The sequence below is a fragment of the Microchirus variegatus genome (assembly GCF_963457635.1).
Source record: "Microchirus variegatus genome assembly, chromosome: 18".
NCBI classification, from domain to species: domain Eukaryota; kingdom Metazoa; phylum Chordata; class Actinopteri; order Pleuronectiformes; family Soleidae; genus Microchirus; species Microchirus variegatus.
Genome location: NC_139819.1, coordinates 8,673,759 through 8,700,918, shown reverse-complemented (window position 1 = coordinate 8,700,918; position 27,160 = coordinate 8,673,759). Strand labels below are relative to the sequence as shown.

The 27,160-nt window shown below is 39.8% G+C and overlaps 1 protein-coding gene across 1 annotated transcript in view; it reads left to right on the top strand.

Moving 5' to 3' along the window:
* The window catches only part of grid2 (glutamate receptor, ionotropic, delta 2), a gene marked incomplete at both ends in the record, with an annotated part of 423,554 nt that overhangs the window by 47,138 nt on the left and 349,256 nt on the right, over positions 1-27,160 (top strand). The window contains one exon of the mRNA XM_083904505.1: positions 18,255-18,410. Coding sequence (XP_083760631.1) covers positions 18,255-18,410 — 156 coding nt within the window. The remainder of the gene's footprint in view (positions 1-18,254; positions 18,411-27,160) is intronic.

Genomic DNA, 27,160 nt, shown 5'->3' with positions numbered 1-27,160 from the left:
TCATTACAGCACAGGTTGCCGGAAACAAAGAAGCCATTATGGCTCAAATGGAGAGAGAGATGGAGCGAGGGAGATGGGCCACTGGCTCAACAGGAGCTTATTTTAAATGTTCTGTCTGGAATACTTTTAGGGAAGTTTGTGAGTCACTTTTTCTGCATTGTAGGTTTTTAGATTGATGGATTTTGTTGATTTAAGTGTCATGCACGAACTCGTGCCCATAAGACACTTTACATGCATGTCTGCATTCATATTTTATTTACTTTACAGTTATTTGTATTCATATCTACCACTGTTATCCATGACATGATTCACTTTCCACTCCCATTCTCTTTGATATGTGTATGTGTGTCTTTGGCATGTGCACACTGGTGTATGAAACACCATGTATGTTTCTCGCCTCTGTCTGCAGATGCTGTGTGAGATTGGACAAGCCCAGCAAAAGCCATGCGGGTTAAATTTAGCTCATGCTAACACCCTTGGAGGCCTCTTAATAATTGAGAAGGCATCTGCTCCAATTAATATGGCCGTCTAAATGGAATCCCTATTTAAATTTTCTGTAACTGGGTCACTCTCTTTCTCACTCTTCTTCTTCTTCCCTGTCTCTCTATCTCCCTCCTCTCTCTGTGGTGCAGTAAGGAAGAAAATGAGCTGCCTTCTACTTTTAAATGGTTTTTAGGGTTTCTGAAACATCATCTGAGATGTTTTGCCTGAGGTCTCTCAAGTGTGCACGCACATATACACATGCACGCACACACACAATGAAATAAAGTTTTGACAGATTTTCCATGTAGCTCCCTTTTGACTGAGAACGAAGTGGAATTGTGAGTTTCTTTGATCTCGATTTGGTCGACAGATTTATCCTAATATTTCAAAAAACTGGAGCGAGTTGTTAGCAGTTGGGAATAATATGCCTGAGTAAGCAGTTACATACTGCAGCTCGTCCACTTAATTTTGATTAATTTGAACTTGTCTGAGCTCAAATTGGATAAAAACATCTTTATTTCGTAGAAATGACAACAATAACAGCACCAAGAGCATTAGTCATCACAGGTTGAGTGCTGATTAAAGAACTTTGAAGTACAAAGTCACAGTCACTTAAGATCATCATAGTGTTACCGCAAGTATATTTCATGGATTTAAGTTCAAATCTAAGTTAATGATTTGTTTAACGTATTTTAATCTAATGTTCACAGATACTGTGAAAGATGATGCCATGTACGTATGTATTACCCATGCTTGGTTTGTCATTACTCGTGCTGGTTTTGTCCTCTCTTTGAACCACGTCTCTCTTTACTTTCCAGTGTCGTTAAAACCCACCGAGTAATTACAGCGCCATGCTTCGCTTTATCTTTTTTAGCCACTGAAATCACAACTGTTGCACGGCTCTGTCTATCTCTGTCTCCACAATTTAGATTTTAATGTCCATGTTTCTCACCCCGTCTTCTTTTCTTTCAATCTTCACATCTCGTTCAGGCTGTTTTTTTGTCTGATGATCTGTGACCTTGTGGTTTTTTTGAACCAGGGTGTACACTTTGCATTTGTTTGTTTGTATGAGGACAAAAGTGTGTGTGTCTGTATGCTTGATGGTGCATGTGATGCTAAAAATAGCTCTGTCAGGCATAGGGACAGGGAGATCCAGTGTGTTACTGGAATTGTTTGCGGAAATTCTCTGCTGCTGGTGAATGAAAATTTATTAAATTGAGAACTTCTGCCGGCCGACAAGGTTTTATTTTCTTTGCAAGGAAAAGGTCAGTCTTCACTGGAGTGATCCTCACTGGAGTGATCCTAGCTGGAGAAAGACCCAGAGCATAGTGAGCCCAGAACATTTATACCTTAACAACTCCCCTTTCGCATTCCTCCAATAGACAAAGGAGTCTGCTTTTCCAGGCCGTGTTTCCAGGCGGATGTTGTTGGAAGGTGCAAGTTCAGTCTAGACATCCTAATTTGAATACACAAAAGTACCTGGTATTCTGTGTTAGGAAAAGGGTGATGGGCAGCTGTACCTATGAGACAAAGAAATTGAGTTTGCCATTACAAAGTGGACACTAAATGCTAGATAACACATCACTCTTTGACCCCACCTTACTGACATCTCTCTCTCTCTCTTGCTTTACTACATAAGTTTCTACTATTTCTCCTGAAGAATGTTGGTGTTGTTCTTGAATATCTATTCTATCTGTTATCTCCCTCAGTCTACTGTCTTCTGGTTCAGTCTCAAAGATGTACCAGTTTGCTCTGACTCCAGCCAACCACAGCTTCACATAAACACAATTGGAAATGTCACTTTTCATGAGCATTTCCATCAAAGTATGGGTGAAAACTTCAGTGCATTGAAAAGTAGATGCAGTGTTGATATAAAAAGATCAGGGGATGAAGCTCAAAAAAACATGTACACTGAGAAATATTTTTACTCCTCGTATTAGACAAATACAACAGGAAACTGAGAGTAGCACAAGTACAAGTAAGTATACATACTCTGAGGAAAATGTATGTGTAATGTCTTAGTTCATAAGAGTTATATTATTATTGTTCCAAGGGAATTATTATTATTGGAGCAGAAGGAGGCTGCACTGCTTGCACAATAAGACCGTGATGGCATGATATTCCATGATATATATTGAAAGGATTACATATAGATTACATACTGTATGAATGTATTATTTTATCCATTATGTAAATTCACTTGGAATCCGATTTAAAAAAAAATGCATCACAACACATGGAGATTAGATTGCAGTAGGGAATAGGGTTCCGAATGGAGAGATGTTGAAGTATGAGGCTGTTTTTGTAAAAAAATAAAAAAAGGAGGCCACAGAGTTAGCCAAAGAGAAGTGCAGTGAATGAGAATTAGTGTGGATGACTGTCAGAGGTTAGAAAGAAAAGAGTGAAGGGGAGAGTCTGACATGAATATGCCTGCTTATGTCATGCAGGGTGGGCTATCTTTTTTATCTCTCCTGCGCCTCGGTGATACAAATCAAAAAGAGGCCTAATCTTAATTTAGCATTCGCCACGACCTGCGTCTAGGCAAAGACTGTCTCCTGTCTCATCCTTGTTAAAAATGAGATGGCGGAGCACAGTGATGGAGGAGGGCAAACAAGTCACAGAGCGAGGAAGATTGGGAGGAGGAAACTGGCAGAAAAGCTGTCAGTATGAGTTAGAGGAGGGTAAGATCAGACCTGAGGAGGAAAAGAACTTTGATACATGAGTAGAAGAGAGGGGTGCATTTTGAGATTTCAGTAAAACTCTGCAAACCAGACATATTCTACAGTGAATTGTCAAAGCTTGCCAACATGGGGCGACAATATAACCAACACTACACCATTTCCTTCATTATGTTTACTTCAAGTGTGTCACTCCCACCTCTTGAACCACACTTGAAACCCTCCCTTAAAAGCCCATTCTCAAAGCTTTTCAAGCCCCATCTGTGACACACACATCAATGCCTTAAAACATATAGCAGCATATACAAGTCTCACCCTGCAGGATAGAATCACAGGGCACAATTTAAATGTCAAAGCAACAAGCACACTCTTGGTCACATTTCTGATCCGACTTTTCTTTTCTTTCTCATGTTCAAATCTGATTGAAACCACATTTGTCATCACTACTCACAGAAAAAGGCCATATTGATATTGTTGGTAAAAATAAATTGGAAGCTTTCCCAGCAGATATCCCCAGTGAGTGAGATGTAGCTCTCGAGGACAACACTCAAACATGTGTACTGTATGGTTTTTGATATGACATGATATGATGTGACACAAGTCTGATTTAAAAATTGACGATCAGATTTGTGCTTCCACACTTGCCCTATCATGTGGACGCAGTACGTTCTTTGGGTTCTTCAGGGGGAAACGCTGTGCATCTTGTGTGTGACTGTGACACATGCTTGTTTTACAAAGCTTGACTGCTTGTACTCCTGACTCTACATCATAGAGCACGCATGGCCAAATACACATACATGCATGTAAATGGAGATCAGCTAAGGAATACATCATTGTAGCCTTCGCCCCTCCTTTCCATATGATCACCTGCAGCCATTAAGACATAGTTAGTGGAACACTGAGGATAACTGAGATTCAATGTGGCTTATGGTTGTTTGAGAGATAATTACTTAAAAACAAATGCTTCACCTGATTCTGTTAACAGCAGATTGCACATTAAAGGTTTTACAGCTTTGCAGAAAATATGCGTCCAGTCCAGTGTTGGTAGTTCAATATTAGTAATAATAACAATAATAATAATAATAATAATAATAATTAAAAAACAAGACAGTCTATGCAGCAGCAGTGTGTCATTTGCATTTTAAATCGCGATAAATAATTGATACATTTAGGCCATATGGTAACATTGTAATTCCCCTTCTAACCAATTTGCACATTATATAATCTATATGTCCAGGTGTTCCTGGTTTGTGCAGAGGACCTTTTGGGGGCTGTAAATATTACCTTTAAAATGCCTTGTTTGTGCTCTAAATGCTACATTGCCGTAGTTATATAGTACCTGATTGAACATTTTATGTCTCCATTTTAGGCCGTCACAATCAGGTTACTAATTGTTCCATTACAAGAAAACAAGAGCACACATACTAAAATATCTTTAACTACATTCACCATGGAGATGATTTTCAAAATATAAACACTAATTGATGCATATTATAATAATTAGTGTCAAGGATCTCATGGCTTGTTGTCATGAAATTCTTTCTCTGTGTTGCCATAGTTTGAAAAGAAAAAACATTTAAATTGGATACAGCTATTGATCAGTAAGACTCTGCACATAATACCATTTGTTAGCCGGGATTCTAATTTCTTCCCAGCGACATTTTAACTGTATTGGATCATTCAGGTTTAACAGCCAACCCCGAAGAGGGAATACATGGATCCATTTCCTATTCATTTTACATCTAACAAATGTTCCCTCAAGTGAGACTTTTCCCTGTTTAGTCTGGTCCTGATGTGCCGAGCCTCCTCTCACTCTGCCTACTTGGATTTCACCTCCATTTTTTTTCTGTTTTTTTATATTGTACCTCCCCCCCAGTGTCTTTCTATATTCACAAAGCTGCTTGTGTTTTGAATAATCTATCCGCCTCAATCTTAGCTCCTACTCTGCTGTATACCTCTACTTCTGGGCTTCGTGCCTCTCGATCCTTGACAAAGGTTGTTGGAAGAAAAATGAAGAAAAGTAACTCTGTGCAGTGGCTGTCTTGTCTGTGTCGTATATGTTTCCTGAATTTTAGTTTATTGCACTCCAAATAATTCTCTTCCAGGCAGTTGCTTGGTCTTCCTTCTGCCTGGTCCCCATTTCTTCTTCTTTTTATTTCTTTTATTTTACATTTGCCCTTGCGTTTGATCTCCACCCTGCTCTCTTCTCCCCTGGGTATTCCCTCCATGTCAGCCAGTACTTGCTCACCATCATGCATGATGAAGCACTCTTAAAGTTGCTGGCCCAGACTGTCAGCCTTTAAGCAAACAAACTAATCTCTTGTTGTCAAGGAAGAGGAATTATAAGGAAAGAAAGCACAATATACTGTATGTATATGAAGGAAGAAGACCCGGGGCTCGAAACCTGGCCTGAACAAGGGCATTTCTGCATGGAGTTTGCATGTTCTCCCCGTGGGTTTTCTCCAGGATCTCTGGTTTCCTCACACAGTCCAAAAACATGGACACATAAATTGGACACTCTAAATTCACCATTTAGTGTGAGAGTGAATGGTTGTTTGTCTCTGTGTGGCCCTGTGATGGACTGTCCAGGGTCAGCTGAGATTGGCACCAGCTTCACACTTAATAACTAACTAATCTAAATCAATTTCATCATCACTACCTAGAGGTGTCACACATTATTACATAATACCTCCATAGACTAGACCCAAAATAAGCCTCTGTGTTATGAGGGCAATCTGAAATGATTATCATTCTCCATCAGTCACCTCCGTCCTCTCTCTTTTGTGGCTGATGTGATCCATCACCTGCTGCTAATGCTGCCAAAAAGAGGGCAGTTGTTGACTCTTTCTGAAGCTATGTGTTTACAAAACCCTCGACCAATACAAAATGAAGTAAATTCAGCTAGAAAGCTACATTTACATGCAGAGAACTTTTGTGTAGTCATTTGATATTGATTCCCAATGATCGGAATTTTGCGTTTGCACTTCCCAATTTATTTATTTCATCTTTGCACCATGGTTTTTTCGTTTGCAATTCTGACCATGGGCGGGCCTTAGGAAACTTGCCTGCTGATTGGGTACTGAGTTTTGGAGCAGCAGCCCAAGTAGTCACAGGCTCGGAGTCGATCTGTTTGGCACTTGTTCCTCAATTTTTCCTGGTTGACATAGGGCAAAATAATTGCAAGTATCTAACGTTTTGTTTGCTTGTTCTTTGTCATGCATATATGGGCACACATTCCATACAATCCCTAGAGTCCACATGTGTGTCCATTGGCATTGACACTTAATCTCAGGTTTCTCCTGGTGTTTGTGTGAATTCACCTTCATAGTTGCAGCTTGTTGAACAGGTGCAGTGATGAAGGATCTTGCTTGCTGCAGGACTGGAAGTTAAAACAATAATATAACATCCAGGGGAATATGAATCTTGCTCCAATTCTGCAAAAAAACAAACAAACAGAAAACAACTTGTGTACATAGTATTTGCATTATGCATTATCTATGTGCACAAATATGTTCAGTACTGTGTGGCATGAAAAGAACATTTCCTTCAAGTATATTCATCATAAAATGGTTCACAGAAGAGCAGTCACATGAGCACAGTGTTTTACACAAAATTATATATTTTTTTTCAGTTGGTTGACTTACATTTGATTTTCTTGTGTTAATAAAATTCTGTTTACAATTCTTTTAGGATTAATCCAAGAAGTATATATGTAAAACAGTAAGAATGCTGCATAGTACTGAACTAAAGAAAATGGCTCCAGGAAGCTGAGCTGTGTGACTTACTTTTGATGAAGAAAGGTCTTGTTGCCTTAGTATGATTGGACACTTCAGGGCTCCTAGGGATTAGAATGATGAGATATGGGCTGTCTTTTGCCTCAGAGTTAAATTGGATACGGTAAAAGCAGACAGTTGATACCTAAAACTGGGAGCAGTATTACGAGACAGTTTAAGACACTGAAGTGTCTTACGAGCTACATCTTGTATTGGATTGTATTCATTTGAAAGGGAGTGCCTTTTTGTTAACAGGTGATATGCTCCTTTATGAAGTCATACATAAATAATAACGACAATCAAACAGACAAGAATGCCTGCATGTCTCACAGAGTTCCATAACCCTGTACCTTCCTGCACAGCAGTGCATGTCAGACGAGCTCAAATATTCCAAAGCTTCCTATTAACATGTCCAACTCTTCTGACCACCTTTGCCAAGCTCAGATCTCTTTACACGAACTGTTCAAGGGGGGGATCATCTGCACCAAATTTGAATTTCCTCTGGGTAATATGTCAAGGAATTTAGCAGAGCCCCTTGGTAAGACTAAATCTGAATGGGGGTAGAAGATTTTGGGTTTGAAACAGATTGGTAAAGCAGATTGGACTTTCAAATGAAAACCTCCTGGACTAATTTGCATGCGGAGCACAGCAGATTGCTTTTGAAATCCACAATCTCAAAATGAATATGCTTCCAACCCAATTCTGTCTGTTGATTGTTGCAGAAACTGGGTGCTTGTTTTTTTTTCTCTTGAGGTAATGCTTCAGTATGCTATGGTATTTTAATTCAAAGTATTATATTTCTGGGCGGAGCAATCTGTGTGTCAAATGATTAGAATAGATTAGAAATAGTATGTCCAATTCTATTATGCTGTTTTGATCTCCTAAATTATGAAATAAAGAGGTTTAGGATTTAAGCAAGATTCCCTTTGTAGTATTCCTCCTCTTTCTTGCTCATTGGGCCTCTCTCCATGCCATTTTTCAGTCCTTTCCCAGTCACAGAACATAGTATCTCTGTCCAACAGACGAGGCCAGAGCAGGCATCTTTCAAGTTTATTCCCGGGCAGCTGAATAAACATATTTTTACGTTTTATATGATAACATTACATTAGGCATGTTAACATGAATTCCATCCAGAACACAGGAACATGCAATGAACACAGATTCACGATTACTGCGCGGCATCGGTAGCTTTCTGTACTTTTCGGTGACACTAACTTTTTTGGATACTTGACAACGCCACGCCGAGAAATGACAAATACTCTCAAAAGATCACAGACATAAAGTGAACCTACCGAAACAGAGAGCCACCATGGCATCCCTTTGCAACACGTTCTGGTCTTCCGATTGTCGTCACTGTGCAAACGCAGCAGCACTGATGTTCACTCTGGTCTTGGATCGCTCTGCGTCAGTCTTTTTTCTTGGCAGTAGCTTGTCCCAAAAACTGTCTTTCGTTTGCGACAAACACCTGTTGTTGGCAGCTTTTCCGCCATAATGTTGCTGAAACTGTCTTGTTGGATTTAGAAAGCTAGCATAAGCTCTGGCGTTGTCTTCTGAGCATGCTCGATTAGTGCACGAAGAGGTGTACGTGCATAGGGGGAGGGGGCCAGATGGCTGTTTGATTGATGCATCACGATCCAATTGATTAATTCGGACTGTTCAATGTGATTGGACGGTGTTTTTACAGGCTTGCAGCTGCACAGGTGATTGAACCCCACCTTTAAGATAGTGCACATTTGATTGTGACATACGACCAACGTCTTTCTTCATATTTTTGTATTAATACTTACTTACACATTATATATTTGTTAGTTACAATATGAAAAATAACAAAATACAGACTCACACAGAGGTTTTACTCAAACTCAAAGCACAGAAGGGATGGAACATTGTGTTAAGTGTCTCACATGCACACACACTGTAAATATATGGTGAACACATCCAAACAAAGAGGCATACACCTTGCCACCTATACCTCGTGTACAGTGCTCTGTGGGCGTTGGAACCTCAGGGCCACCCACACTTGCTGCAGTGATGAATAAAACAACATCCACTTGGAGCTTGGTGCATGTGTGGAGAGCTTCTGCTGACTTGCAGGCTTTTAAATGAACTCCTCTGGGTGGCTGTTTGGCTGGCGGTATGGCAGCGTTTGACCATGGCTGATATAAGCGCCTCTGTTTGCAATTGTGTCTGCACACATGCATATTAACTTGGAAAAAACAAACAAATTGAAGACGGCACTAATGGAGGAGAAATATCACACTGTTTTGTGCGCTATTGATAATTCATTAGTTTGCAATATTGACCATATGTCTCCTGTTTTGTTGTTATTCGGAACCATCATATTTCTGCTTGTCAGTGAAGGGAAATATTTAACTGAACCTACTTTAATGGCACATGTTTCTCTTTATGCACATTATATATGCTGTATTGTAATTGTTGCAATAGTGCACAGTTAAACTAGTAGGGAAGGTACTTTTCTTATCCTGGTAATCCTGGTTTTCAGCAGAGGAGTATGTCTACAGCAGCATCACCAAGGGCAGAGAAGAGCTACATAATACTGCTTAATAATGACGATGAACTCATTCCTCTACAGAGTGTACTGGGTGTGGAGTGCAAGGATGGGGAGCTGTAAATTCGAAGGTAGCGGATGAAGAGTCAGAATGGATGAGATGAAGGGAACAGGAAGTGTGTGGTAGAGAAAGTATGAACAGAAATAGAGGATACCAATACCGGGAGGGACAAGTGTTTGATTGTCTGAAGGAGGTGGAGGACAAGTCTGAAATGGAAGGCTAATGATTTTAAGGGCAAGAAATAAGTGAAGGAACTATGTGATGGAAGTAGTTAAAAAAATATGAAGGAGAACACTTTGATAAAGGTTGAAGTTAGAGAATAGACGACAAAATAAGGAGAATCCAGGTACTATGCTGTACATGTGTACAAGTGTAGTTTCCAAGGCGAAGGAGGGCAAGAAAGGAGAGTTTCTACAAAATTTTCCTGAAATGTAATATGACATTTGTGATGTGTACAAATCTGAAGCCTCTTACCATCGCTTTGGGCGAAATCCTCCTAGATGTTCAGCATTAATCAAGACGACGAGCTTAAAGACTCGAGGCACTTAAAAAAGCAGATTTGATAGTTCAATTCCCCGACAGTCGCATATGTATGCCAAATCTTTATTTAGTCTATTTTTGCATTGTCCAAGCAATTTTGCAGTTTTTTTTGTTGAATAACATTACAGCCTGGTAAACATGAATTGCCACTAGTGTCCAACTTTTTACAGATTTCCACTTCCCCCCCATCAATTGCCCTTGAGTAACAAATTGACCAGCAAAGGGAAACTGATTTGAGAGGAGGAATTGGTCTCAGTTTAAGAAAGTGAATGATCATAACAGATGTGATGTGGTTCAAGTGATCAAGGACGTCTGTTCACAATATTGTTTTCATCTTGTCTGCGTTTTGTGTTGAGTTGTTCCTAAAAATATTATATGAATGTGACTCTATTGAAAAAGAGACATTCACTTTTCCATTATAAGGTTTGCCAATATGTCTTGAACAAAAAAGAAGAATAAGAAAAAGAGTGAAAATAAAACACCTATCTATTTTGCCAGATTGTCTATCCCTGCAGTGACTTGTTCATTATTCTGGCATAATATCTGAAAACTGCTGGAAAACAAGAACATCTTTTGAAAACGGTTGGGGAATTTACATGATTTATTTAAAAGCGTTTAATATGCGAAAAGCATCTGTTTGATTCTTCAAAAAAACAAATGTCAGCTTCTTGATCAAATCTTTTTCTTATGTTTTATCGGTCTATTACACAAACATAATCGTAAATATATATATATGAATGCAATGTATTTTAGGATGTCAAGTCCTTCCAAGCCAGGGTGAGGTCACTGGTATTAAATATCACACATGGTGTAATGCTGAGTAAGATAATATCTTGGTGTGGGGACAACAAGTGAAAAACACTTGGGTAGTACATAGTGTGATGATTAGGGAAATGGTAGCATGGAAGGCAAGCAAGGAAATAGGCAGAATTGAGATGTAAAAATGGTTTGGAGGTGGAGATGTACGAGGAGTGAAAGGGGGAAAATAGGCACCAAAGAATCATGGGTATGAATAAGAAGGGGATGTACAGGAGGAGAGCAATGAATTGGTGGAACAAAACTATAAAGCAGAACAAAGAAAATGAGGTAAGAGGGGTGCATTAAAGGGAAAGGGAGAACAGGCAGGTGGAGAAATAAATCAAGAATAAAGGGATGGAGTTGAGAGGCAGGGTATATATCGTAAAGGGAATGAGAATATGAAGGTAGGAGGTTGACAAAGACAGAGGTGGTATTTGAAAATTTTATAGTTTTACAGCAAGGAGGTATTTATTTTTAAGCCATGTGTTGATATCCTAGTAGTCATGGATGAGCAGAAAAAAAATAAGTCATACTGAATGCACCCCTTTGATCAGTTAGAGGGTATATTGCTATCACCCTAATTATCATTTACTTATACCTTGGCTAAGGCTTGGGTAGAGACTAACATCTGGCTCGGAGCCACTGGCTTCACTGTTTTAAGATCAAGTCTGGCTGGACTGAAGCTGAGTCAGCTGTGGTTTGCAAATGAGCTGGACTTTGCCAAAAAAACAGGCCGAGAGCTGACGTAAAGGAGCTGACGTGAAAAGAAATGGGAAGAAAAATGGTGCTGTCAATTGTCCACCTTTAACTTTGCTGGATGCACACTCAGGGACTGAATTGAAATGCGCCTTAGCTGAATGGTTATTTCTAAGTAGTGTTCGGGTTGCTGGCTAATGAATGGAGACACAAAGTAAATCCTCCACCTACTCAAAATAAATTGATTTGTGTTGGAGGAAAGCCCTGGATATCGCCAACGGGTCTCTCCAAAAAAGGAAAACAGGCTGAATTTCATCTAAGTAAGGTGTGTGGAAAATAGAAAGCAGGCAGAAAGACGAATAGTAAAGATGGCAACGACCTTAGCGCAGCATTGTGTAACGGCGTAGCGAAGGACTGGCATGCTGTTGAACTACAAATTCTTCTGGCTGCTTACCACCTTAATGATGGAGCAAATTAATTTACACCCCTGTAATGAAAAGAGAAGGTTGTAGGTGGGGGGAGATGGAGGATTTTTTTTTTTTTGCACAAACCACGTTACCCTGAAGATTCCCTCATCGATACACCGCAAGATAAACTGGAATCACAGGCACCCCTCTGTCATGCTGCCTATCACACAGGCGCACACCTGTGTGCACACAGTATGCTTAGACACACAGTGTACTTTACAGAAACCCTTAGAACACACAGCACTTTGGCTGCTTTTTCCCCCATTACTATGTTTAAGCATAATGTACAGAGGATATATGAATGTGCAACTGTGCAACTGTGAGTGTCTTATATCCTTTTTTTCAGCACAACCTAGGCAATCTGATGGAAAATATTTAAAATATAAAAATGTCTAGTTTTTATGAACGAAAAGAAAATCGGTCTATTTTTGTCACTTCTGCACAATTATTGCTACTTTATATCACTACTAAAAATGCAATATAAAATGAATCATAACTTTGACTGGGCAACATATTTTGTAAAGCCTGAACATGTGGCCTATAAACACACACCTCCAGGATGTCCATATAAGGAGTTATGTATTATTTATTTTTTATAAATAATAGTTGGGTTTTTTTAACAAAAAATTGCTTAAAAAAAATTCTATATAAAATGGCCATAATCTGAGTTTAAATAAATAATGATATTACCTGTCATTATTCACTTAAATATGATCATAAATCTGCAGAGAGAGCCCCTTCAGTGCGTCACTATCCACTCCATTCCATTTGTTCACATAGAGAACGCCCACGTCCCTGTGACAAAATCCAGTCCACGTTTTCCCTGCGACCTTGCTTGCACTCCTGCAAATCCTGCAAAAAGTGAATACAGCAGCTTAGCAGAATAACGTGAATGAAGAATGGATATCAGAACGTTTTTCAAGAAAGTAAGTATTCATCACTGCTGCTAGCAACAGTTAGTTAGCTCCAGCCCCCAGCTAGCAGAAAGTCCCATGTAGTTAATGAACTCCCTAACCCTAAGCTTCACCCCCCAGCTTTAAAACCTAGTGACACCTCTGGGTGCACCTGCGGCACAGATCCATGCTGCTGATCAAAATAAGGTGCTGCATATGGACATATCGTCAGGGATGAGTCGGTATCCTGCGCATATCTATGCTTATATTAACATTTGTGCTACACAATGTCTCTGCTGCAGTAAACACACATTATTATCCCGCTGACCTTGTAACGGCACACATACATGGACAAATAATGGATCACTGTTTCCTTTACCCTCCAAAAACTGTGTGTGTGTGAGCCATATGATGAATACAAGAGGTGTTTTTATTATATCTGTTTCTATCGTATGCCTCCGGCTCCCTCTGTTCTTGTCTGACCATTAATTCTTTGTTCTCTCCCTCTCTTGTTCTCCAACACCGAGAAGCACACATTAATTCTATGCTGTCCTCCCAAGTGTCAAAAAGCAGTCCTTTTCCAGCTCTCACATCACTGCTGTAACTAACAGCCTGTTTCTGTGGTCTCACATCTGTGTGTGTGTGTGCGTGCACATGTTGCACGCACGTGTCAACATTTGACACTACAGGACTATAACCTCCCCCGCTCATCATCATCATTACTCAGTGCAGCCGCTGCCGTGCTTTCATCATCACATTGAGACAGCGAGACTTCCGTCCAGCCTCGTCACAAATCAACGCTATATCACCCCTGTGTGTGTGTGTGTTCATACGTGTTTGTGTGCATCAGTAGTCATTATCTTTGTCGGTTTGTCAGGTTTCCTGTCACATTACTGTCACCATGCTGCAAACTCAACAATAGGAGTTTGTTTGAGAGACGGAAAAATGGATCCCCAAGTTTAACGACGCCGATGAAGCCTATCGGCTCCACACAACTCTGCTGTTTTTCTCGGTATCGTTGTGTTTCAGCTAGATGACATTCCTGCATTGCATGCAGGAAGTGATTTGTTTTATGTCAAAGTCAGATGGAGGAAACGGCAACACCACACACACACACCATGCGAGTAAAAAGCGAGACAAGTGCAAAACAGGTCGGAGTATGATTGAAAACACAAAGAAGTGCCCAAGTTTAAGTCTCTGAAATGACTTGTGCTGCCTCAAAAACCTGGTTGTTCAGCAGTTTGACGGCATAAAATGCTTCTCGTCTCCACCCGCCCCTGCACTGCTGCTGTACACACAAACTCACCCAGTCAGATCCAATAGTATTGCTTGACAGAGGCTGTTTCTGTATGATATGGACAATTCACAAAGAACAATAACATTAACAACACAAATCACCAAAAGTTTGCCGCTTTAAAACAAAGCCAACTTTCTCATTGTGACCTTTTGCATGAACCCAGCCCGTCCTGCTCTCTCCTCTACGTTAGTCATTCTTACCACATTCCTTCACTCGACGAGCTGAACAATTATCCCTGAGAAGAAGCCGGCTTAATTATTGTTTTTATTGAACGTCTGTTATGTAACAACTGCACCGGATGATGTACCACCCTAATTGGTTAATTCAATAAGGAAATTGAGCTGTTTATACTTTGGACAATGTGCCTTTGTGTGCACGGATGTCATTATCTAATTTTGTGTAGTCACTGGGATGATTTAAGCGGTGAGAATGAGTTAATCCCCTGTCGAGAAAAAAAAGTTTAAAATAATATCACAATGTTTCAGTTTCCAGGGCCAACTTGACTGAGGCCTTTGGAAACTGTCCAATATCCTCATATTAAAAAGCAGTCTTTTCTCAACCTTTAACTCATTTAGTGATAAAAGGTATTTGCAACAGGTCATAAAAAGAGGAAATATTTTGTACTAGTGCAATTGGAATTTGTCCCTGATTGTGCAAAACCGTCGTGCAATTACGGTAACGCACTTGCGCGAATGTGTCGTCTGCTATACGCCTAGGGTTTAAAGAATTGTATATAACCTATTGTTGGACTCATGGAAAAACAAGCATAGGTAGCACAGCATGTCATGATAAAAACAAAGCTGACATGTCAGCTGTAGGGGGAACCTGCCTGACGATGTAATGACTCGGCCTGCAATCATCCTTTCATCTTGGACCTTTTTTGTCGTCCACATCGTTTCCTGTACGGAAAACTATTTAAATTATTATATGTTTTTTTTTAGATTCTTTGATCCCTTGCATTACTATGATTAAATATCAAAGAGTCTGTAAATGGAGAGATGGCTTTGAAATGTGATTTAATTAGCAACATTTTAAAATCACAGAGGCAGGAAAGGCAAGAAAAAGAAGAAAAAAGTCCATTCACTGATATTTGCAGCTCTTGGCTGCAAACAGTTTGTTTTTCATTAGTGTATAAATGTTGGAATCGTGCAAAATAACTGCAACTCCTGCTTTTAGCAAACACTGAAAATAATCTGTAAAAGATGAGATGACTAAGATTTAAAAATCACTTACAGACTGGAGAAGGCAAATTCCATGGCCAAGATTCTAGTTCTTTTTGCAATTCCTTGTGACGACACACTGTCCTGCCCCATTTTTCTTCCACCTGCAGCATTCTATATTATATATATATTATTATATACTTTATATTTGGCACTGACTACAGACAAACCACTTATTTATTGCCTATTTTTACGTAATGTAAACAAACCAGGAAATGAATATCTAACACTTCTCCAGTTTCGGATGCCGTGGCCATTCAAATGGACCACTCTTATTGATGATGCTGTTCAGACTTTTTCTGGCATAAACGCTGACCTTGTCGGGACCAGTCGTCCTCAATCGTGGTTCTGTTGAGGCAAAACCTCATTTCTGAGGAAATGGTTAAGTTTAGGGCTAAAAAAAAGAAAAAAAAAAGAATTGTACTTAGGTTAAACTTATCTGGTTATGGTAAGGGGTAGGGGCCAGCACTCTGTTTAGGCTGTCCTCATGAATGGAAGTCAGTGCAGTGTTGTGTTCGGGTGCATGTGCTGTTGTGTGCTTGCCCTTGGGGCGTCTGTGTAGAACAAGATTCACTGCTTTTATTCCCCGGCTTGATTTATGTTGTGACGTTTGCCTTTGCGCTCACAATCACATTACTGGAAAGGAGGCAAAGCCAGGAGAGTGTGTGTGTGCGTGTGTGTGTGTGTGTGTGTGTGTGTTCTTGTCTTTCTATACTTGTGTGGACCACCCCCTGGCAAAACACCTTTTTTATGGGGACATTTTTCATTGTGGGGACATTATGCCCGGTCCTGAACATGGTCCCCACAATGTGGTAAAGACATGTAGATGTGAATCCTAGCTATATTCACAAACGTCCACACTTTAGTATTCCATAATTATTCAGCAGTGTTTATATTTTTGCACTATATTTATTTTGAAAGTTTGAGGCGGGAGGGGGGGGGGGAAACTGAGTCTTAAACACTCACTGTCACCCACTGCTTTTCATATCTGTGTTTCTGTCCGTGTGCCCACTCACTGTGCCAGGAATAAAACATGTAGTAGGTAACTGATAAATTAGTGAGCTGGTAAAACGGCTCGCAAACAAAGACGAAGTACAGAGTAGGTGGTTAAGTGATCGTGGATGGCAGGGAGAAAAATGAACAAAGGGGATATTACTCATTAAAAGCAGTGATTCAGAAAACATTCAAATGCAATTATTCTTTGCTGGTGGTCTTTTTCAAAGAGAGGAAAAGTAAAAAAAAAAAAGCACACAGAGAGCTGTGTGCGGCACTGTTTGGCTTTTAACAACATATATCTGCTGGTATGAGAAAGATTACTATGACAACCCAGTTGTGGAATTCATTTTTTTGTCTTTCGAAAATAAATCATTAGTTTTTCATGCAGTTTATGGTACGAATTGAAAAAAAACCCCACACCGCTCTTCCTTGAAAACGCATGTCCTTGTCTTTTCACCTTTTGTCTGTCTCATTTTTGCTCAGACGTGTTTGTCTAACCTCATCTATACTGCATGATCATTAAAGACAACCGAGAAACAATCAGTGGAATGGTATTTACAGTTGCCAAGTGCTGATGGATGAAATTATTGAAGGATACATATTTTATGAGGCCGTGTGATAAAGAGGCAGTTAGCATATACTGTTTCTAACTGCTTTTTAACAGCAGCTGCTTTTTGGATTTTGTGACGCTGATGTGTTTAAAGGCTGTGGGAAATTAATTTTCAGTTGGATGCTAAACTTTTTTCAACTCTTACGTCGAGATTAATTAATTCTCTACACGTGTTTTGGCCACTACATGAGCTTAGTTTCTCAAGTAACTTCTGTGGGAATTCAAACCATAACATTATTGGTAGTAGCAGCAGACACTGCCTACTGAGCTATAAAAGACCAATTACAGCTAAATGTTGTACAAAGCAGGCCATAGCTAATGTAGTCCGCCTGGTCATTAATGAAATTTGCAACCTGTCTGTCTCTCTCTCTCTGTGTACACACACCCACACACACACACACTAATGCACACTTGACAATATGATGCTTATTTTCTGGTCAGTGAAATACAGTTAGCACTGCTTCATTGCGCTGGCTTACGCAATTAGTCGACCAGCGGATTCAAGGGATGAGCTGTGTCGAAATGAGACGATAACAAGCAAGAAAGACAGATATAGCACATGGGAATTTGTGTGTAACTGACCAAAGCAAAGACCAGATCTTCACCAGCCAGTCCCGTGTCGCCTCATTCTGCTTCCTTGCAAACACAGACTGATATGTATTTTCATGACTAATTGGGGACTTCTCCTACAACAGCACATCAGTCTTTTTTCCATTTTACCCTTTGAGCAACAACCATTTTTGGCCAAGTCATTGTGCTTGTGGGAATAGTTTGACCTCAAAATAAACGCTGATGTCAACCCAGGAAGTGTTTTTTGCTGTAAATATCCCATATTTGGAGCAAGCAAGTGTATCGTTTGGTGCCCCGAAGCTGCCCTCACCTGTTACAAGCTTGCTACTAAGTCCACAATGTTTGTTTACCAGTTTAGGTGGACATTATTTGCTGGTAAATTATCACTGAAACTAGTTTGGTTGAAATGGGGCTGGGCAAAAACTCTGCTGCTTGGTCTTGTTCTGCGATGGACTTTATTAATAGGGTACATTTAATAATGAATACATTTAGAGTCAAATCATTTCATCAATCATATTTTAAACTCCGGGAGAGTCAGCTGTGTTGAATCTTAATTAAAATGACTGAAATGACGTGGTGTGTCTCTTGGCTCAGAGAAGAACTCAGAGAGTTACTGAGCGATAGCTTCATCTTGTCCTTTCTGCTTCCTTCCTTTTTTAACAGGTGCCATCTTTGATGACTCGGCGCGGAAAGATGATGAGGTACTACGCCTTGCCGTGGCAGATCTCAATCAGAACAATGACATCTTGGAGACAGAGAAGGTCACCGTTTCTGTGGCGTTCGTTAATGCAAACAACCCCTTCCAGGCTGTGCAAGAAGGTAGGACACTATCTTTTAAACTTTTTTCTTTGGAGCAAAAGCCAACCAGCAGGGGGCATTGGCCGTGGTCAGAGTTATCTCTTTTGTGTGGACTTGGCTGAAACATTCATTGATTTGTTGTTCCTTCAAATATTGATTTGTTTTCTCAAATGTTATATGGGGACTTTTGAGCCTCATATCTACTTCTTCAACTGTGCAATGAAAAGAGAACGGGGAACAAATCCACAATTTGGCACAATACCAGCCTCGGTCGAGTGGTTTGACTCACTGTCAAATTGGCAAACAGGCTCGTTATTAATCAAAATCATGTCCGTACTTTAAAACTCAAGAAAATATCCAAAAAGCATAAGTGTCAATTCAGAAGAGAAGCATCTGAAAGAAAAGAGAATTAATAAAAATGCTGCAGTCATTATTACTGTTTGTCATGGAGTAATGTATTCTATTTAAATATGTCTTTTGCTTGGTCTTATACTTCTCTTTCTCATTATTTATCACGACCCCTTGTTCTGTTTTCAGTTTTTACCCCAGTGGTTGGTCATGTAATCTAATCACTTGATTAGTCTATTTAGGCTCCTGCTGTACATGTGCCTTAATGAAGACGACTCATTTTAGAAACATGCTGGTTTTTAAATCACAAAGTATTCATTAGTTAATTAAAGCATGAATATATGATTTTATATATGTGTGTGTGTGTATATATGTATGTACACGTGTGTTTTCTACATTAACACAAATGTGTGCATTTCAAAATTACATTATTGTAGAATTCATTTCACAAAGAAGGCATCATTATACTGTACATAAAGTTGAGCCAATTCAGTACTGTAGTATAGGTCAAAACCATTGAAAAATGTAAAAAGTGAAATCCAAACCTAAATAACATCTTAATTCGTCACAAGGCCCTAACTGTCAAGAGAACAACAGTGCACTGCCGTAAAAAGCGTCTGGAATGATGTGGCAGTAATGGGAACAACATTCGTACGGGCTTTGCCTGCATGGCTAATAATGTGCTAAAGCGCAGCGTCAACGTGTGAACAACTATTTGGTGCATTAGTGTTTGTGCTTAATAGCCATAAAGAAAAAAAACAACAAAAAGAATCACACTATCCTTGGCTTGTGGAGAGAAATAGAAGAGTATCCTGCAAAACAATCGTCAAACTCTGAAATGAGCTTGAAGGACCTTGTGGATGTGGATGCAGTGTGTGTTGTGAGCGCTTTGTTATGCTTGTTGCTTTGATCTAAGGGCTATGCAGTTACGTTATTGTGTGTGTGTTTGTTTATGTTGAGGACGGGGAGCAGCCCACATCTAAAAAAAATGTCCTATTTAGACCCTGTGTTTGAAATAAAGACCGTGAATCAAAGGAAATCAGACAGCACAGCATGGATGCAACAATGTTTGTCTGTTTTCTGTCTTTTTGTATGCCTTACTTGTTAAGCAAACTATTTTCAGTTGCTATTTGTTTCTGCAAGATCTTGTTTTTAAGATCAGGGAGTTATTTTCTTTTTTTCCAACAACCCCGTACACTCTATTAATAAATTTAGACACAGTCGACGAATTGTCAGCTACTGTCGGGGCAGTATTTATTGGCAGTACAGGATTCGTTAACAACATGAAATTCCACTGATTAATTGGTTTATTTCTGTCTAGTGTCTGAATGACGATGCTTTTTTTTCGTCTCTGAATGATTCAACTCCCCTAGTTCCTCAGTTGGTTGATTGGTCTGTCCAAATCTGTAGCTGGAACAATGAAGCCTTCAATGTCTCTCCCTGTCTGCCTCCATCTGAACAGACTGCCATTCTCATTTTCCTGCCAGTTGGTTTGCCGGTCCTTCTGTTTGGCTGGCTGTCTGTCAGTTTAGGTAGCTGGCTGATGAATTGATTGACAGTCTTCCTGTTTATCTGTGCATGTGTCTAACTGCGATCTTTCAGGTGTTTCAGGTCTGTATCTTCATCTCGTTTGTTTTACGGTTTCAACGCCTTTGCTTTATGAACTTGAAATCACAACAGGAGATTCATTTAAGGATTTCATTTATTATTTAACTTTTAATGCCTATTGATCTGCACATTATCTGTATTAGTTCCAGAAAGGGAACACTGCATTAAAGCTGCAGTGCATAATGTTTGTTGTGGATGTTGATATTCTGTCTCTGTTGTCTGCCTCTGGTTACTGTGAAACAGAAATGATGTAACATTATTTATGTGCTGCATCCTTCATCTTAAAAACGGGCTCCTCAAGCAACAACTGTCAGACCTGACCGAGGGAACGTTTGTGTGAATACACGAGCAGCAAAAGGGTCGGTGGGGGCAAAAAGCATTCATCCCATCAAACTGCTACATTTTGAGCAGTAAAATTCACTTCTCTAAGTTTTTGCGCCCGTTGCTTTGTGTTTTTAATTAAGTCTTCCTTCCGTCTTCCTTTACAAAAGCACTGTTGCTGTTGCCTCCCTCTCCCTCGATGTGCAATAAATTCCTTCCTATGTGCAGCATCTAAACACCAAAAAACTGAAAAACACAAACAGAGTCAAATGGAGCTAATTTAATGATATTTAAAAGTTACACATTGTGGTTTTAAATCATCCAAAGTCACTGACACTTATAGTGACAATATAGTGTTAACCTCTATTGGTTTCCATCCCATTTGTGCTGGCATTTTAATTAGCACCAGATCTTTTTATAGCTGTAGATGTGATTTAGTTTTTAGATTAGTAAGAAGTCAACATACTTACAAAACAGAAAAACAAGACAAATTAAGTATTATTTTTCTTAAAATCCTTTTTTTTAGGGGGATAAGCAGCTCTGTACGAAAGAGTGGCAGGGCAGTAGAAGCTCAGATTAGAGGCTGGATTAATGTTGTTCCAGCAGAATACACAGGTAAATGTTGCCAAATCTATAATCCGCACCGCAACTGCTCGTTTGTACCTTGTAGTGTTAAATACATTAATTTAACATTGTAGTTGCTACCTTTTAAGTCTCAGTCTGAATGCAAACTCAGTATGTGTGCATTAGTATGCGTCTGTGCAAGTGTATGACTGTACTTTCAGGTTTTAGCATTGGCGGGAGGACATTTTGCTTCAAAGGGATGTCTGAGTGTTAGTTTTATGGTCAGGTTATTTGAAATGAAAGCACTCGATGACTCCATCTGACTTGTTTTTCCCTAATCGACAGACAAAATGGAGAGAGGCACAGGTGCGATGGGGAGTGCAGTATATCCACGAGTCAATGTTTGCGTTCGTTCTTGTATTTTGTTACCTCCTTAGGACTAAACGCTGACCTTGTCAGGACCTGTAGAGACCAAAACTGAACTGTCTGGTTTAGGTGTGTGTGTGTACAGAATAGCTCTTTGGATGAAACCACTTCCCGGTGTTTCCCGTACAATGTTGCTTAATTGCAGATCTGCTCTTGTCACTTATATTCACATTTCACTCCCACTATCCCGATATCTCCATAGTAATCAGGCCTGACATTACTTAGGGAACGGAAACGTGTGTGTGTGTGTGTGTGTGTGTGTGTGTGTGTGTGTGTGTGTGTGTGTGTGTGTGTGTGTGTGTGTGTGTGTGTGTGTGTGTGTGTGTGTGTGTGTGTGTGTCTGTGTGTCTGTGTGTCTGTGTGTGTGTCTGTGTCTGTGTGTCTGTATGCATGCCTGTGTGTCTTTTCATGTCTCCATCAATTAAAGCAATGAGAATCCCCTAATTGGATAACAGACTATGGAGAGGTGGTGGTGATGGTGGGAGGAATGAAGAGCAGGGGAGGGGGGGAGACCACAGGAGGGAGGCAGGAACTCAATAGTTGTCTCAGTTTATTTTTCATTCTAGCTTAGTCCTGACATGTAGGGCACACAGCGGCATGTATGCACACATTTTTACCACACAAAGAAACACAAAAAAAAACACCTTCACACCTTTATTAGAGTTTGCACACTGCAAACCACATCGTACCAATGCCTGCATTTTTAACATTGTTACTTAGACTCTGAAACCAAATTGTGGAAGTCGCCATCAAAATAAAACAGTTGTTTGTTTTGGCTCGATACAAATGCACACAAAAGGAATTATCTTAATTATTATACGCACCTACAGTATGCTGTGTCGACAGCTGCAAAAATTTACAACAGAGGTCTGCAATGAATGGTGGGGGTGGGGGGGGTTTAGTAGATGAACAGTTTAGAAAATGAATCTGTTCTTATTCATAATTGAAATGAACTGATTCATCAGTAATGGAAATATGTGGTAGTTGCAGCCTTGCTGTAAAGTCTGTGCTGATTTATTCATATGCTATTTATTCTGTTCAATGTAGCCGGCAAACTTGCAGTTTGCATTTGTTCATAAGTTTCTGTGTGAGGCTCAATGCATTTCAGCACCATGGACAGCACCGAGCATCACACGCACACAGTCAGATGAGCTTGACTTTAAATTAAAGTGGATATTACGATACTCAGTTGAAGAAGTGATGTGTTTGGCCAACTCTCAGAGGAAGTGGTGACACTGGGGAATGATGACGATTTAGAGAACACATAGAGATACGTTAATGCCAAATGTTTCCCTTTAATCAGTAACCCAATTACAGATAAGAACAATTGTGGCTTAAAGAGGCGGTGGGTGGAGGTGAGAGGGCATAATGTATGCATTATGCAGTCCCAATGGTGCCAAATGAAGCTAGTGTATAAATGTAGTCTTTTGAAAAGATTTTTTTTTCTCCCTTAAATCTTTGATATGGCACAAAGGCATGAGGTGAAAATGTTTCAGGAGATTAATTATAAGCTCAGCTAATATGAAATGGGATGTGAAAAAGATGATAATAAAATGTTAAATCTTTGTAAGTTCTTAATTAAAGTTTCACTGGATGAGAGTGACTTAATTTTATATTTAGAAGATTTGTCATCTCTTCTTATTATCTATTCTGACACAGTGGAACTCGATGTGATTCTCAGGAACAATGTGATGTGGTGCTAAACCCAGCATGAAGCAAAAATGCCTCAAGGGTGCTTGAACGTGACCAGAATAACTAAAGCTGATTTTGTCACGTTCGCTAGTGCACTGTGGTAAAAGAACACATTAAAAATATCACACTTCATCCTGGAAGGTCAGCATTTTCTTTTAAAATTCAACATTTTCTTCTTGTCCTATATATTTTCGCTATCAGGAATACAAATGTTTCTTTCTCACTCCCTGTGCTCGCATCTATTTTTGAACTTTTCATATTAGGGCGTTTTAAATTTTTTATTAAAAATAGCGCAATGTCTTTCCTGATCTTTTTCCGTTTATAAAACATTCATGTGCAAAATTAAGAAGTCTCCCTCCTCTGCTGGAGCCTCAGTCTGCAATCCAAACATAAATACCAGCAGTCAAAGTCAAAGCGCTGTGCTGGAGACACACATGACTCTGCAAAGTATTCACACTATTTGTAAAAAGTGCTATAAAGTTCACTCAGCATTCCATATATATCCATATATATATGTTCTAATATGAAAAATGCAATGTTTTAACTGTCTCCCCGTCTAATGGCTCTATTGTGAATGTTTCATCAGCATTATTTCATTTATTTTTTAATCAGCACAGCAAGGATTCAGCGTCCTGCAGTGACATGGCTCAGAGGACACATTCAACTGTGGCGACATGCAGTTGTTTGCACGGAAGCACAATGGGGTATTTTGACTACACAAGAGCCCCTGTTCTCAAATATCCCCATCTAAGGTAGAAAATACGATTTTCTAGCTTCGATGGGAATGCACAGAAAAGGCACCAAAGACATGTTATGCTCTCAGGCTGTTGCATCACTCAGAGCTGGTGAGTCCACCTCCTGCTTCATTTTCCAAATATCCACCATTTATCCCCCAAAAAAAGCCCAACTATATACAAACACACACACAACTGACTGATGCAGTGCACACATTAGCTTCCTTGATCATCCTTGCTCATCGCTCTACGCTACATTCATCCTTTTCTCTGCAGTCCTCACTTAATTGTAAAAGATGGGAACGTCTCTCCTTCGTGCAGCCTTAAACATTTAAGGCCGTCCATTTTTCCCTCATCTCTCTTCCAATTTTGCTTTTTCCTGTCAATCTTTGTCCTTGTTCAGTAATGAATTGCAACAATTCAATTAACCTCCTCCTCTAATAGCAGGGGGGAGGGTGGGGGGAGGGTAGCCATGGCAACACTGGTATTTTACGTTCAGCGATGGGCTGATGCTATTTTGTGTGTGAGCGTACGAGTGTAAGTGGAGTTAAGCAGCTGACAGCTGGTAACAAACCAGATCCAACCAGACATTTGGGGTTTTGAATAGTGTGTGTCTCTGTGTGTGTGTGTGTGTGTGTCCTTTCAATCAGTGGTAGGTCACTTGATTGGTTGGTAGATAAAAAAAAGAGTTGTGTAAATATGTCAGGAGTGAATCTATTGAAAAGTTGATTTCCTGCCCCCACTGAGCGTTGGCTGGTTCTCTCCCTCTCTGCCTGTGTGTCTCTCCGTCTTTGTTTTAGTCTGAATGGCTGCTTGACAGCAGCTTTCCGTCTCTTAATAAACAAAGACAGTCCTTCAGTGCAGATGGGAAAAAAAGAAAAAGAACATTTTTGTTGTCATGGCTTTTTCCTTTTGCAGCAGTTCTGTCCTTCAACTGAAAACATTCGAAAAAATCTGTGTATTCCACAAGACTAAATATTAAACTTGAACTCGAACTCGAATAGACTGATAATTTTATGACACAGTGCATGAATGCTTTTAGTTTGTAGTCAAGTGTATACAATTTCTTTACAATAATCTCCAACTATTGTGACAAGAAATTGCAATGTTTACAGTAACAATTGTTTCCACTGGTGTGATTATAGTGACATAACAGGTCAGTGGTTTATTCCACACAGCAGTAAACCGCATTACATCAGAGCACATTCTTCTACATCTGTCACACTGATGCGTCCCAGTGATCTTCTGCAAAGCCAAAAAAACTCTGTGTCATAACAAACACAAGTACGCATCCGTGGAGACGTGCGATCAAACAACTTTATATAGTCGAGAACGGAAGAAGAAAAGTAACCTACCCTGACGATCGTTTGGCTCAGAGGTGGTGCGCTCTCTCTGACCATTCAGTAAATTAAAAACACAGCACTGATGTACTGTGAGATCAACACAACGCCATTGTATGGAGTTTGTACTATAGCACTTAGTCGTCGACCACACATACAGGGAATCTTCCAGATGATTCAATTTGCTGTTCGGATAAAACAGGCTCTACTCTGATTTCACTACTTTTAGTCAGTGCAGTGGATTTGAGGATTCTGTTGACATGAGAACAGACTGTCTATACAGTAGCACACACACAACGATGAGAAATGCTCTACTACAGCAACAAAATGAATTCTATGTGCTCTTTTTTTTTCAGCCATTTGTCTTTTACCCAATGACAAACAAAGGGCAGCGGTGGCTGAGTGGTAGACCAAGTTTGATTCCCGTCATGCTCCGCTAGTCTACATACCAATATGTCCCTGGGCATGGCACTTAACACCAACATCAAGAATAGAAAAGTGCTTTATAAATCCAGACCATTTACAGGCAAACATTCACAAGTGGTCCTTTTAGGGACTCTGGATTGACTTGATTGAACAAAACTTTACCTTACAAGCAACAATTTAGTCTCACACCTACGGACAATTTAGAGTGTCCAATTGGCCTAATCCCCAAAATCTGCATGTTTTTGGACTGTGGGAGGAAACCGGGGAACTCGGTCACAAATCCGGGTCGTCTTGCGACAAGTTGTCCTTTTAGGGACTCTGGGTTGACTTCTATTTGGACAGATTGAATAGCACTCGCTTACCTTAACCAAAACCACTTTATGCCTCATCTTTACCTTAACCTGTTTAATATATTTTTATTGATTTTCAAAACAAACAAAGAAAAAGGCCATACATATCAATGCATACACATATCAATATTCAAAACATGACCCCATCGGAAAAATAAAACAAAAAAACAAACAACATATAAACATATAAACCCCACAACGGGATATACTGTATCTTTATCTTAACCTAACCACAATTCAGATTTTCCCCCGAAACTTAAGCCAGGTTCTCAGAAATGTTCTGCCATTAGCACCAGGTTTTTGGTCCCCATGAGGACTATTGCTCCTGACAAGGTCAGTGTTTATACCAGGAAATGTTCTATAGAGGTAACTAATACAAGTGCACTCCCTCACAATTTTTCCTCTCCTCTGCTCTACTTTTACACTCGCCATTCCATCTGTCACCAGGGCCGTGATTACAGCCCTTCCATGAGCTAATGGTTGACGCCCAGTTGACAGGCTGTCACTCAGACCACTGAGTTACCATAGTGATAGCTCAAACCTCTGTTTCTCTTTGACAATCGGGTGATGTCTGTAAATCACCTGGGTGAGACTGGTTGCGAGAGACTGATATGGGAGAGGAAAGGTGAAGGAAGGAAATGCTTATCCAGGGGATTTCTTCAGTTTCTTCGACCAATTATTGGAACTGTTAGAAAAGGAAAGGAAAGGAAATACTGTATATTTACTCTCAACTTAACCATAACTACTACTGTCCTAACCATTAATTTAATCAAACCCTAACCTCATGCTTTTTGTCCCCAAAACGAAAGACAAATCCACATAATGTGACAGTTTAAACCGATTTATGTCCCCACAACATGAGTAAGACCTGGACCACCCACATACACTCACACACATACAGATTCAGGGTCAGGAAGGTGAGTGTGGAGAGGAGTGAGCTACAAGAAGAAGAATAATGAAAT